Source organism: Physeter macrocephalus, chromosome 12, assembly GCF_002837175.3.
Source record: "Physeter macrocephalus isolate SW-GA chromosome 12, ASM283717v5, whole genome shotgun sequence".
Classification (NCBI taxonomy): Eukaryota; Metazoa; Chordata; class Mammalia; order Artiodactyla; family Physeteridae; genus Physeter; species Physeter macrocephalus.
The window spans coordinates 37,195,944-37,209,400 of NC_041225.1; the positions used below are offsets into that span (position 1 = coordinate 37,195,944).

The window sequence follows — 13,457 nt, forward strand, 5'->3', positions numbered from 1 at the left end:
GCAACGGGAGAGGCCACAACGGTGAGAGGCCCGCCTAGCACAAAAAATAAATAAATAAATAAATAAATAAATAAAAAATGCAGGGGAAGAAACTCTGAGGTGGATTGACAGAAATGGACATGGCGGTGTTTTGGTACAAGCAGTCTCCTGTGACGATGCACAGCGACGGACGTGGGGTAGTTTCCAACGCCCTGAACCTTTCCTGCTACTTCCTCAAACGCGTAACAGAATTTCACACGTAAGACATGAAAACCGTAAACACGTACTCACCTAGCCTGATAGAAAACTCATAAAATCTCTTTAGCCTCACGACCAAAGGACACACTGCGTTCCAAGCTTTTTCTTGAAGCTGAATGTCATTGGGATTTTGAATGGCCTGCCGAAACATTATGGAATTGTCTGTTTAAAAAGAAGCAGTAAGCTCCACATCAAGATGACTTAAGATTGAGAAAGAATTTGAGTTAAAAAGATACAATTCCTGCTGTACTTTGCTAATGTGTGTTTCCTCCATGGACATCAGTTCATTGGAGTTTCGTCCAAGATGCCCAGTTAGGATGGCGATTTTAGCACTTGAACACAATGTAAAAGGCTCGACAATTAGACACTACATCATCTTGTTTCTCTTCTCTTCAATGCAAAAAAAACGCATGTCTAATTGGAAGCAATTCAGTCCTCCTCCAACACCGTTTGATTCTTCTAAAGTAGAGCTAGTGCTCATTGGGAAGTGCAGATTCTGTGGATACTTTCCTTGCTTTATACTATGTATTACATTCCTGCCAGTCTGTGATGGTACCTAAATTACCTAAATTAAACGGTGACCCCTAAGTAGAAAAATAACCTCTTAATAGGCTGTTAGTGTCTTCGAAATGCTGTTTTGTCTGGGTTTCAGCAGCTTGAGGATTATGACGCTAGCAGTGTTTTTGTTGTTGTTATGTTTTGTGTTTTTTTTTTTTTTTTTTTTTTTCAGAAAATGGTGGCGGCAGTATGTGTGTGTGCGCTGATAGTTCCACAAAACTAATTATTTCAAACAAAAGGAGTGTGAAGTTTCTTGCCTTGAAGGCATTATGGAGTCTCAGAAGCCACAGTGACAATTTTCTTTTTTTGTTTTGTTTGTTGTTTTGTTTTCCCTGCATTTATTTTTAAAATCTCACATGTCATTTCAAGATGACAGACAAGCAGACTACTTAAAACGAGATCTTTTATGACTCTTGTTTGTGATATTAGTAGAACCTGCCAAAATTATTACAAATTTTTGTAAAGTTCATCTAAACCCAGACTACGACTCGTATTTCAATTGTTGTTTGTAGATTTCATACGTATGTTTCCCTTATGTGAAGTAACATCCTGACAAATTATTGTTTAAATGTGAGTCCTGCAATATCAAATGTATGTTGGAGAAGAGAATGGCTAACACTTTACACAGTCTACAGCGCTGTGTGCTCAGATCAGCGTACTAGAATAAAAAGGACCATTCATACATTTTTTAAGGACACATTACGCTCCTTGTTCTTCCTAGTACGCTAGGAAACACTAGGGCTATTACTTAATCTTGCTCTGTGTGTGCGTGCATGGGTTTCCTTTCTCCACCAAGGGTGCTGTCAGCTCAGTATTATTATGGGCATACGTCTCGGATCTCTGGCCCCGCGCCCTTGTAAGCCTGCAGGTCTGCGAGGATGCTCTCGGAATCCTGGAGGACGGCGCTGATCTGGTTCCATATTTCCCTCTCTCCTTCTGTGGGCTGGGCATCTAAGCAGATGGGAAACCAAAAGACACAGAGGGCTTCTGTTATAAACAGCCTGAGAAGTGGCTCGGCATTCAGTTCTACCTGCTAGACAATCCTATTTTAACTCCTGCAGGCTTAGTATTTACTCTTTAACATAACAAGGTGCTGAGAAAGGAAAACTGACAGAAATTCTGCCCATTACTCAGTTCAAAATAGTCATCAGTATTTCACACACATTAAGCAAAGCGTGTTGGAATCATTGCAGGCACTCCTTTATTTGTATAGGTCGCATCTTTTGCATACCTACTACGTGCCAAGTGGTACGGTGGGTGATAGGAAGAATAAACATTATCTTTTGGGATCCACTTTGAATAGAAGCTTTTGAATATTTCTGTTATGATTCAAAGTCTGTGAATCTGAGTATAGATAGGGAAATAGTCTCCCTTATATTTCCATACTACAAAAGCTTAAAATATTAGATAGTGAATCCTTCAGAGCCACGACAGAGATGTATCTTTCCGGAACACAATGGTTTGTAGAAAGCCTTGGGGTTTCTCTTTGAACATGAACTCAAGAAGTGCCAGGAGTTCATTTTAAAGGCTCCTGTACTGTTCATCTTTGGTATTAACCATGAAATTTATCCACAAAAATAAGTAACACATTTAAGCTTAAATAATGAAGAACGTATTCAAACAGCCACAGAAACATCCCCTTAGCCCCGCAGTGAATTCCTACTTGTTTACATTCCTGGAGCCAATGTTTGCTCTTGTCTGCAGGAGTATTTTGTGGGGGGCTAGGGGGTGGAAGTTGAATGGTGGTAAAGATTGGGTTTTATTTATCTCACAATGCCTATAAAATAGGTTTCTTGCCCAGGCTAGTTAGGAAATTAATCTCCATCTAAAACGAAGGCACTGCTAACAGAGAAAGGGGATAGATGTCATCTCCTAAAAATCTGTTTTCAAAAATCCAAGTCCTAAGGCTCTGAATTCTCCCAGCGGACCTCACTAATGAAAGGTGGGATGGAGTCATACCTGGTCTAACATTATCCAGATCAAATCCCAGTTTTGACTCATCTTGGTGGGTGGTTTGAAAAAACAGAATTCACAAAATAGGTGATTTTGAAGTGAGGCATTGACCATGCCAACTGGGTCTTCAGAAAGGCTGAGTATCAGAGTAGAAGTGGGCCGGATGTGGTTGTTCCTGCTTCAGTCACCATCTGCTGGACCTATACTAATGCAAGGCCAGACCTCCGAGAAGTGATGCCCATGGAGATTTTTAGATCATTTTATTTCTCAGATCCTGCTAAAGGCCTAAGAAATTGGTGGAGTTACCTGGGAAATGAAGGGTGAAATTCACCAGTGTATAGTAATTCTCTTTAAAAGAAGAGAAATCATAGGCCCTCAGAGATTACTCAGAAACCCTGCAACCTGTTCCTTCTACAAATGAGACGGATTTCAACTAGTGGATGAGGAGGGACTAAGGTACACGTGCACCAGGGTGCAGAGAAGGGGGAGATGAGTGTGGTCTGGGAGAAGCGGAAAGTGCTCCATGTAAGGGCTGGGACTGGAGCTGGCTGGCTGGAAGCCCCAAGGGAGGGCATCCATGAAGAGCAGGAGGAAGGCTTGGCAGGTGGCCAAAGAATGGCTGGACTTGAAAGAGGAAAGGGACCCGCCAGGTTACATTCTTGAATCCAGCCTGGGAAGCAGAGGAAAGAAACATGTTCCTCCTTCATCCTTCGCTACCCTTCTCCTGCTTCCCCCAAACACTTGGTAAGTTGTCTCAGGTAAAACGTTTGTCACGATACACTGTATATTTCATCTTTTCCCGTTTTCCCAAACTTTTCCCAAAGCAATACGGCATCTTAAACAGAAACCTAAAACGCACAAGCTAGAAAGCCTGTAACTGAGGAACACGTTTCAATTAACAGAATTCCAGGGTAAGGCTGGCAACTTCCAAGTAAGAAGAAAGTCAGGGAAGAAAACATATGACAAAAATGCAAAGATCCTAGAGAACAAAAAAATCAAATACTCTTGACTCAAATCCTTTCCCCTTTGGATGAATGTATCGAAAACTCACAAGCTAAACACAAAGACAATTTCCTATGGAGATTTATATTTGAGAAGGAAAAGAAAAAGAGAGTCTGGGACCAAGATTCTGAGAGGTAAGTCTATTTGAATATAAATACAAAGAAGTATGGGACAGGAAGGCACTTGGAGAACAGAAAAGGCTCCTAATCTTGGCTGTCACATGACTCCATCTTAGCAAGTCACCACTTGATAAGTTTTAAACAAAACAGAATTAAAGCTAAGTGATCTAGAAGAGGAGCATTGGAAAAACAAAAACAAAAAGCCCCCATTCTTTTGATGGTTACTGAAACACCAAAGGAGAAAGATTTCAAACTCAGTTTTTAAAAACAGAGGCCTTTCTTGAGTGCTTCAAAAGTAAGACAGTTTCCAGCAGAGTGGCCTAAAAGTGGTACTGGCCACAGATAGGCAAGCATCTCTCCGTCCCAGGCGAAGTGACACTTTCTAATACAAATTCACACTGACGTTGATGTGACCACAAATTGCTGGATGAGTGACATGGAGGATGACACCACTTCTCTCCCAGAGGTGGCGGAGTTGGGGGCTATGGTGAATCACTTCCGGCCTGCAGTAACTCCCTCCTGCTAGCCAGAGTGATCTGTGAAACAGGACCCTCAGTCCCCAGCCTCCCTCTCTGGGAAAACATTTCTTTTGGCAGATATTCTAGTGTCCTATTGGAAATGTTTCTCATGTGGCCCCGTTCGACAGGGATGGGGAGGGGAGGGGTGGGAGAAATCCAAGCCATCATTCCTTCTTTGGGAATGATTCTGACTTAGAAATGCGTTGGCTCATTTTCTTCCATAATCTGTTAGGCTTATATTGCAAGCCCTAGTTTTTTCCTCTCTCCTCTGTCGTGGAACTGAAGTCACCTTTTCTTCCAGCTAATAATTAAGCCCTTGGTGCCAGCACCACAGTCCCTGTCTTCTGGGCCAGGCAGCTGTAAGAGTCTCAGGGGACTCAAATCACAAGTGGCATCAACTCCTGAGGTAGAGAGTACCAACTGGAAGAAGCTCTGATCCGTATGTCTTCTTCTTTTTTCAAATGGGAAAAGGACTGTGTAACCCTAAGTGACATTTGGTATTGGCCCAAATCCCTAAGTTCATGATTCATCCCACTTTGATCCCCCAGCTAAATGATCAGACACTGAGGACTAATTAGTGAGAATCTGATCTTTTAGCCTGTAAGACTCAGGCCTTATTTGTTTCATTTGATATTGTATCTCCAGGACCCAACACAGTGCCTGGCACGCAGTAGATGCCGGTAGAAAAATGTGCTGAATAGTTGAAACATATGATTTAAATAAGTTTCTCACATTGTTCTGTGATGGTTTTTCTGCTTGTCTTTGAATTCTGAGATCTCTGGAGACAGGGTCTGTATTCTTGCCCTTAGTGCTCCCATATGCCCTACCCATTGGAGACACTCACTAAACATGTCATGACTCAATGAATAAATGAGGAAATTGACCAGGTGACAGAGAACGTGGGCTGTGGGAAGCAGCAAAAGAAATGAAGATCCTATTACTTCTAGATCCTCTCTTCTGTCTTGTCTCTCTCTTCAACAGCGTTGCATGTCTCTCTATTACCATGAAGATAATATGCATTCACCTACAATCAGATTGGCTATTCACATCTTCATTAACATTGTGTTTTTAAATCTTCCATCATTTATCTACAGCGTCAACGGTTTCCTCAGTGTGGTTAACATATTAATAGAATATTTGATGAGTGAAAAACTGCATTTAATGTTTATTCTCCCAATTCTAAGGCTGTTATCATTTTGGAGTAGCCCTTTGAGAGGCTTTGGGGTCTATACTTTTGGCATTCTCCAGATTCAGATTCAGTTGGTTACCATGTTTTTAAAATGTACTGTGTCTTCGGATGTCAAGGAGAGACATCTTGAAAAAGACCTTGAAGAATTAGTGATTGAAAAGGTTACTATATTTAACCTGTCAGCAACCTCTTAAAGCATTTGCTGAGTGAACAGGAACTCTGAGTTATGGGTTTTGTTTTTCTATTTTTAACACAAAGATTGACCTTTAGTCAAAGGTATACACACACGCACACACAAATGCACACCAATAATATTAATGATGGAAGTGGGTCGTTATTTCTAGTTGCAGTCAGTGAATTATTTGGTGATATTTTTTCTAAGAATCACGTTCTAAATTTCTAATCATCACCAGTTATTGCATCAAAATTAAGGAGGATGGTTACAGAAAGCTGGGCTGTTCCTGTCTAACGATGAAGCTGTTAAAAACTCCTGTGATTTACACAGGCAATTTCAGAAACCAACACTTCTAGGAGCCCTGGAACAAGCCTATCCAGGCTTTTCCCCGGGTGATGATTTAAACCCCCTGTTCCGGACTTGCTATTGTAGAAAGTATGAAAATGTATCATGTGCACTGAGACCTTGAACACATATATTTACTGTCAAGAACTTGCTGAATTCCAAGTGCCTAGAATTTTTAATGGAAAAGTACCATCTTGTCAATTAAGAAAGTTAAACAGTATTCATTCCGTTTACAGGGGATCTATTTATCCTCCTTTGGCTCGATTTGCTGTGACAGTGGATATTCACTGTCAGCATTCTGGAGTCACCAGGGTCAGGTAGAGGTTTCGCAGTGGAAGATTGTGACATTTACTGAAAGCAGAATGCTTGGCATTCCACTGTGCTGATGGAGAGGAAGGTGGCCATGGGCTTTGTTTGTCAGGAACGAACATCTTTGGTGAACATACCCCAGGGCAAGGCAGCAGGGTTCAACCCAGAGCAGGGCTGTCAAATCAAAGGGTTCTTATCTCTGTAAATCAGCCAAGGGCGAGCCCTGTCTCTACAAGCACCGGGAACCCACACACCTTTTCCTAACAACCTATTCAGTACTGTGTGGAAAAGCTGACAGAGAATCAAACAAATTAACCAAAGATAATGTGAGAAGAAGACACAATTTATTTGGAGATGTCTTTGGCTTCGAAGGAAGCCCTGGCATTTCATCAATAGGATACATCCCTATCTCTGTACCCCACTGGTTGTTGTATAAACACAGAAGAAAGGTACAGCAGAAAGAATTTGCCAAAAAGCCATAAATTAAATCTATGGCTCTTCTTCCCCACCCACTTCCTCACTTCTCCACACCTCGCCCTTTCAGGATAAACTAAGAAACATAACTATCTAATATTAAAATTGGGGGATGTAAAATGGAAAAGATTTATAGCACAATACTAACTGCTTACAGAAACAACGTAAAATTATGAAGGTCCATTGGAAGATGTAAGTAAGTGTGACTGGTTGACATATTTATTGGTACAGGAGCATTAGTCATCATATGCCAGAGCCCTTTCCCAAGGAACAATCAGATGAGGGACTGCAAAGAACAGGGAGGGTTAAGATACTCGAAGGCTTGTTTATTTCATCCACATGCTGTTAGATCCCTGTGATGTCATGGGGGAAGAGGGAGTTCCAAGGATGTAGTTTTGGAGACCCAGATCCTACCATCAGTTTTACCACTCACTAAACATGAGACCTCAGGGAAAGCCTATTAATCTCTCTGGGTCTCATATTAATTCTTGGTAAAGGGAGGGAAGCTAACAAGAGCCCCGTCTCCTCCCTGTATGTTCCTGTGGGGTCTATGACCTGTAGGATCATAATGAGGACGTTGACAGATGAAAAGCGCTTAAAAAGCAAAAGTGCTAGAAACTGAAAGAATCTTTGTGAATGAATCCCTACGATGGCATAAACAAATTCCTCCCCAGGTCTGTTCTGTTCTTTTGCTTTTTGTTTGTGTTGTTTCATTTGTAAAGTGACCAAAAACATTCTTTATTTTCCTCCTTTACTCTTCTAAGATTATCTAGCCTCCTGTGAACGACCTCAGCAGATGTGAGGGCACCAGAGAGGGAGAGATGAAAGAAGAGATCAGTAGCGGCAGGAAGTGGCCCGAGTCAACAAAGAAAGCCCAGATGATCTCCTACTCTGACAGCGCCCCCTCCCTTGCTTTAAAGACCAGGAGACTGTAGTCCTAACAGGTCAAAATATTCAGAGCCTTTCTGAGAGGACAGTGGTTTGGAAGCTTTAGAATTTCCCTCTTAACCCCACCTCCTTCCCCATCAACCACCATTATTGTTTTTGGCATTCCTATTATGCTCATAAAGTTTGGTTTTTCTTATAAGAAAATCATTTTTCAGTTGCTATATTCTAAGAAACACATCTTCGGCCCAGCCTAGAACCTGTACTTCTTTTGGCCAACCCATCACTCGCTCTCTGTTCTACCTATTACAGACTTCTCTGCTACCTGCCCTACTGTCTCTTCAATGTGTTAGCATCTGATCTCCCCAATAAAGTTATATACTCCTTGAAAAAAGTTCATGTTCTTCTAGTGTTCCTGTATTTATGTGCTCTATGTCTTTCCCCCCATGCCTCTCTGCTCCACTAAGACACCACCCCCACTTCTGCTGGTCCTTCCTAATGCTAGGATGCAGGAGATGCTCTGCAGATAGTTACTGAATTAGCATCAGTGAAGAAATCAAAATTCCTAAGCTGATACTTCATGCCCAGGTCTATGCCAGATACTGAATAAGTCACGTATGATATATGCACAAGATGCCATCCAAATCCTTTCCACGGGGAAGTGAAAAAACACCAAAGAGACCTAGTTATGTCAGAAGGAATGGAGAACACTGGAATAAGAAAATGTGTGAGAAAATATAAAAGATCTATTAAGATTACAAATACAAACACATACACGTTTAAGAGACTATTGCAAGTTTAAAGTTCAAAAAAGATATTGTAATGAGGAGTTTATAACATGTGTACATAGAAGCAAAACATATAGCAAGAGCACAAAGGGTGGAAGGGTGGTGATTGGATGTGTACTGTGATAAGTTTCTTAAATTCTGCATGAAGTAAAGAATACATTTTGAAGACAGATGGCAATAAGTTAAAGATGTATCTAATAATCTCTAAAGTAAGCACCAAGAAGCATAACTAAAAAGTCAACATAAAAGACAAAAGAGAATACTAAAAATTATTTGATTTAATCGAAAGGCAGGAAAACATTGAGAAACAAATGGAACAAACGGAAACAACACCAAGATACACTCAAATACAAACAGTAATTAAATGTACATACAGTAATTAGATGTAAATGGGCTAAACATGCCAATAAAAAGGTAAACATTATCAGCTTGGATGAAAAAAATCGGACCAACTATGTGTTGTTTATGAGAAACACGCTATAAAGATAAAGGCAGACAGACTAGGGAAATATATACCATTGCAAACACTAAGCATAAGAAAGCTGTTATGGTCAAAATATGGCATGCTTAAAGGTATATTTAACAAAAGATATGTGGGACCTCTAAAAACTACAAAACACTGCTGAATGAAATTAAAGAATATCTAAACAAATGAAAAGATAGACCATATTCATAGGTGGGAAGAATCAATACTACCTAGATGTCAATTCTCTTCAAATTGATCCCTAGATTTTATGTAATTATAATCAATATCCCAGCAAGATTTTCTGTAGACATTAAAGGCTTATAAAAGATAAATAAAATTGTTTAGAAAAGTAAAGGAGCTAGAATACTCAAAACATCTTGAGAAAGAACAAAGTTGAAGGACTTACTCTTCCTGACTTTAAGACTTATTAGATGTTAACGTTTTGGTATTAATTGGTGAAAGGGATCAATAAAGCAATGAGAGAGAATAAAAGGTCCAGAAGTAGCCCGATACATATCATAGTTAACTAAATTACGATAAGGGCATTAAAGCAATCTCCCTGTGCTAGAATAATTTTATATCACATGAAAAAAAAATAAACCCAACACCTCTCTCATAACATATACAAAAATTAGTTCAGGATTGATCATTGACCTAAATGTGAAGCTTAAAATTCTAAAACTTTCATAAGGAAATGTAGTAGGATATCTTTATGACCGTGGAATAGGCATGATTTCTTAAAGAGGATACAGCATGAACTTAGTAAAAAAGGAAAAAAATGATAAAATAACACTTCATCAAAATGTAAAACTTCTGTTCATGGAAAGAAAAAAGTAGTGGGATGAAAAAACAACAATAAAAACATGTTAAGAGATTGTGTAGAAATGTGACCATAAACTGTAAAACCCGCTGCGAAGGTCAAAAAATTTAAATCAGATCTACACAGCTGGAAAACCTAAGGACAGATGTGTCTAATTTTGTATTATATTTTGACCCAACCTAACTATATCTATTTGACCCGGTTCAATTATATTCCATCAGTGACTTCAAAAAGAATATTCAACACTCAAAGTAGAGGTGCCAAATGCCTTTGAGCTGTTGCCGTATACTGTTCAGCCTTCCTTCCTCCTTCTACTTCTTACTCCTTAACTCTTTTGTAATCCAGCCTCTGCACTCAAAGTAATAAATCCCGAATCTGTTGGGCAGTTAACTGCCCAATCTGTCATCCCCTTTTCAAGCTTTATCCTTCTTGACCACTCTTAGCATTTGAATCCATTTACACTCCCTCCTACTTGAATGTCTGTGTCTCCTGGCTGCCTGATCTAGCCTGTTCTATTCTGTTTCTTCACATGGCCAGCATCTGTTACTCAGGCTCATTCATTGTCCAATAGTCCAGGCTCAATGCAGGCTGAGTGCTGGGTTGCCAAACTGGGTGGGGCCCAAGCCCTGCCATAGGAATCTCAACTGAGTAAGATGAGGTTCCTCCTCAGTGTGGCCTTTCTCTCCTGGATCCTCTAACTACTCAACCTCCCTTTAAGTATAAGCACACCTGAAGTTCCCATCCCCTCAAGCTCTTGCCTGCTCTAGTTTTCCCTCAGGGATTTCAACTATTCTCTTTGGAAAAGTCTTCTAGATCTGTCGAAAAAACACTCATTGTTTTAAGTCCATTCCAAATGCCACCTTTGCAAGAAGACTTCTCCAATTCCTTCTGTAGTCATCCATTTCCTGAAACTTGATGTATGCTTTCTCCCTCTACTCCCAGGCCACACCGTGCCTCTCCTAAGCCCCTTATTTTACTTTGTCTTGAACTGTGTGCCTGTATTGTCCTCCACACCTGCCTGGGGCTTCATTAGGCAAAGGCTGCTCTTATTTAGCTCTGTCTCCCTGATGGCACCCTGGCTTACATGAAGGCTCATAACCATTCTCAATGTACTGTTACCGTATTGACCTGAACTCTATATACTCAAGGAAAAATCATGATCACAGCCCATCTTCCCCACCCTTCCAGTCCATCATCCTTTTTTCTTGAAAGCCAACTTTAGGAAATATGATTTGCAGGATCAAGAAACCAATTTTTTTTTTCATGAGACATCATAGTTTGTAGATGATTAAGACTTCCCTCTCTAATCAGGAACAGAATGATGGCTGTAGCACTTCCTGGAAGCTGTCTGTGATGAGCACTTAAGGGAATCAAAGCAGAGGGAGGAAGAAAGCCAAAGACATCTGTGTTCCCATCTCAGTTCCCCAATCATTCCCTGTGTGACTTCAGCCCAGTGATTTACCTTCTCAGTCTCAGTGAAATAATGTTACTCTTCTTGGTATTGAGGAGGGAAATAAACACGATTTTATATATTTCTATAAATTTATAGTTTTATATTTTCCTTAAATACTATACTTCTAGTCCTAGTAGTGAGCCACCAGACATGGAAATCCATTCCACACTTCCCCCTCTTGGAGAAATTATAGTATATCTACAAATGGAATTTTGGTACCATAAGCTGTTATCAAAATTCAAGATATTTAAATGTTCTCTTCAGCCACCATGACCTTACCGTAAATAACATATTAAGAAAATGGCCAAAGTATAAGACTGAGCAGATCAGAGTCCTTGGGTTGTAGCAGAGAGGAAGTGAGGCCCCTTTGCTATGGTGGTGGGGAAGGGATCCCCTGAGATGTCGCCTCAGAACACTGCTGCTCCAGAGAACATCAGCTGAAAACTACTGCTTTAAATTCCTGTAGATTTACTTTTATCACTTTAAAGGATTTTGATATTAGACTTGACAAAGGACTCAACCCTATTCTATGTGGAAGCATGGAAAGCCAAAATTCAAGAACAGCGAAATAGGCAAATGGGGTCACTCTGGTAGTCGTTGTGAGAAGCAGGCACACATGCATGTGGACTTTAGAGCTTCCAAAAAAGAACAGGCATGTAACTCCCCTAGGTGTTTATATGTCCCTGAAGTTGTGAGTGAATGGGGTGTTTTACCACCATTTGGGCCTCTGTGCATGCTGAATGAAACAGGGTAAAGTGCACATGACAAGAAGTGGAAGGGCTCAATTAAAAATGCAAGTAGTAAAATTAGGGTGTTGGAATAATAGGTAATTTATTTTGTAACAATTCTTTAAAGTTATTAATAAATCTTCCTGTAACAACAACAACAAAGATATGTATATTACAGAGGAGTAGCAAAAGTCACACAAGTAAAAAAAGCCCATTCTTTCTGAAGTATCAAATCAATCTGGCTCTTGAGTTCCCAGCTGCACCTCTTACCAAACCCAACCAAACCCAGCCAAAACCAACCAAATCCAACTAAACCCAACCAAGCCCAAGCAAAGCCAACCACACCCAATCAAATCCAGCCAAACCCAGTCAAATATCAAGAACAACAGCAAACCAAGTTAAATCAGAAGTGAGATCTCTTTCGTTGAATATAATCTACAGTAAAAATCTTTTTCAGAATGCAAGAGCTTTGGGAACACTTTTCCTTTTCAGGTAGGTATTTTAGACATACCAAAGATTTTTAAAAGATACATCCAAGGAGCTTTCATCATTTGGTTTGCTGTATCTTAGAAGGGTCTTCTAGCATTTACTTAGAAAATCTCTGTTAGAAGCTTTAATGTATATGTAAGGAAGTTCCAACTTATTTTTAAGATAAATAAAATACTTGAAATATTACAGTTTAAAGCAGATTATAAAGTTTGTAACAGAAAGACTACTGGACAAAGGACATTTAACTATGCTTAGCATTGTGGAACTGCAATTGAAAAGGAGGAGAACACAAGAGTGAGTGTAGAAATGTGAGCCTAGTTGATTAAACATGAATGTGTCATTCATATATAAATATATTCAATCAAAAAATAAACAAGATAAGAAAGAATCTCTGTATGTATTTAGTCATGATTCATAAGCCATTTTGCCTTAGGAAAAAATTTAAAGTTTTTGATAAAAGAAAAATAAACTTTCAAATGAAAGTTATATCTTAAACTCCTGAAACAGTTTTGTATCATCAAATAATATAAAAGAACAGATAGAGATGACTCAAAAATACAAAATCTGTAAGCCTCATTTCTTGAATATATCACTTTTTCTTTCACGTCTAGTGATATCTGTTCTATATTAATCTGTGTCAATTACTATGTATACTATTTTTCTTTGGAATATGACATAAAAAATCTTGAAAATTACTAGGAAAATACATGCTGATGATTTATGTTAGGCCTACAATAACTGATTGCTTCTAAAATCAAGGAAAAGCCTGGGCATATTAAAAAGATATTCTTTGGGTTGTTTTTAAAAATGTATGAAAAGAGGGCTTCCCTGGTGGCGCAGTGGTTGCGCGTCCGCCTGCCGATGCAGGGGAACCGGGTTCGCGCCCCGGTCTGGGAGGATCCCGCGTGCCGCGGAGCGGCTGGGCCCGTGAGCCATGGCCGCTGGGCCT

General features: G+C 39.8%; 1 protein-coding gene across 5 annotated transcripts in view; it reads right to left on the reverse strand.

Moving 5' to 3' along the window:
- CYRIA (CYFIP related Rac1 interactor A) overlaps positions 1-13,457 on the reverse strand; it is a 105,258-nt gene that overhangs the window by 10,882 nt on the left and 80,919 nt on the right. For 3 of the 5 annotated variants that reach the window (XM_024118751.3, XM_055089054.1, XM_024118752.3), the window contains exons 4-5: positions 1,625-1,746; positions 271-376 (exon numbers count right to left, since the gene is read on the reverse strand). In XM_024118751.3, the coding sequence (XP_023974519.1) occupies positions 271-376; positions 1,625-1,746 (228 nt within the window). The remainder of the gene's footprint in view (positions 1-270; positions 377-1,624; positions 1,747-13,457) is intronic. The other 2 variants (XM_028496706.2, XM_055089055.1) reach the window with 2 other exon arrangements.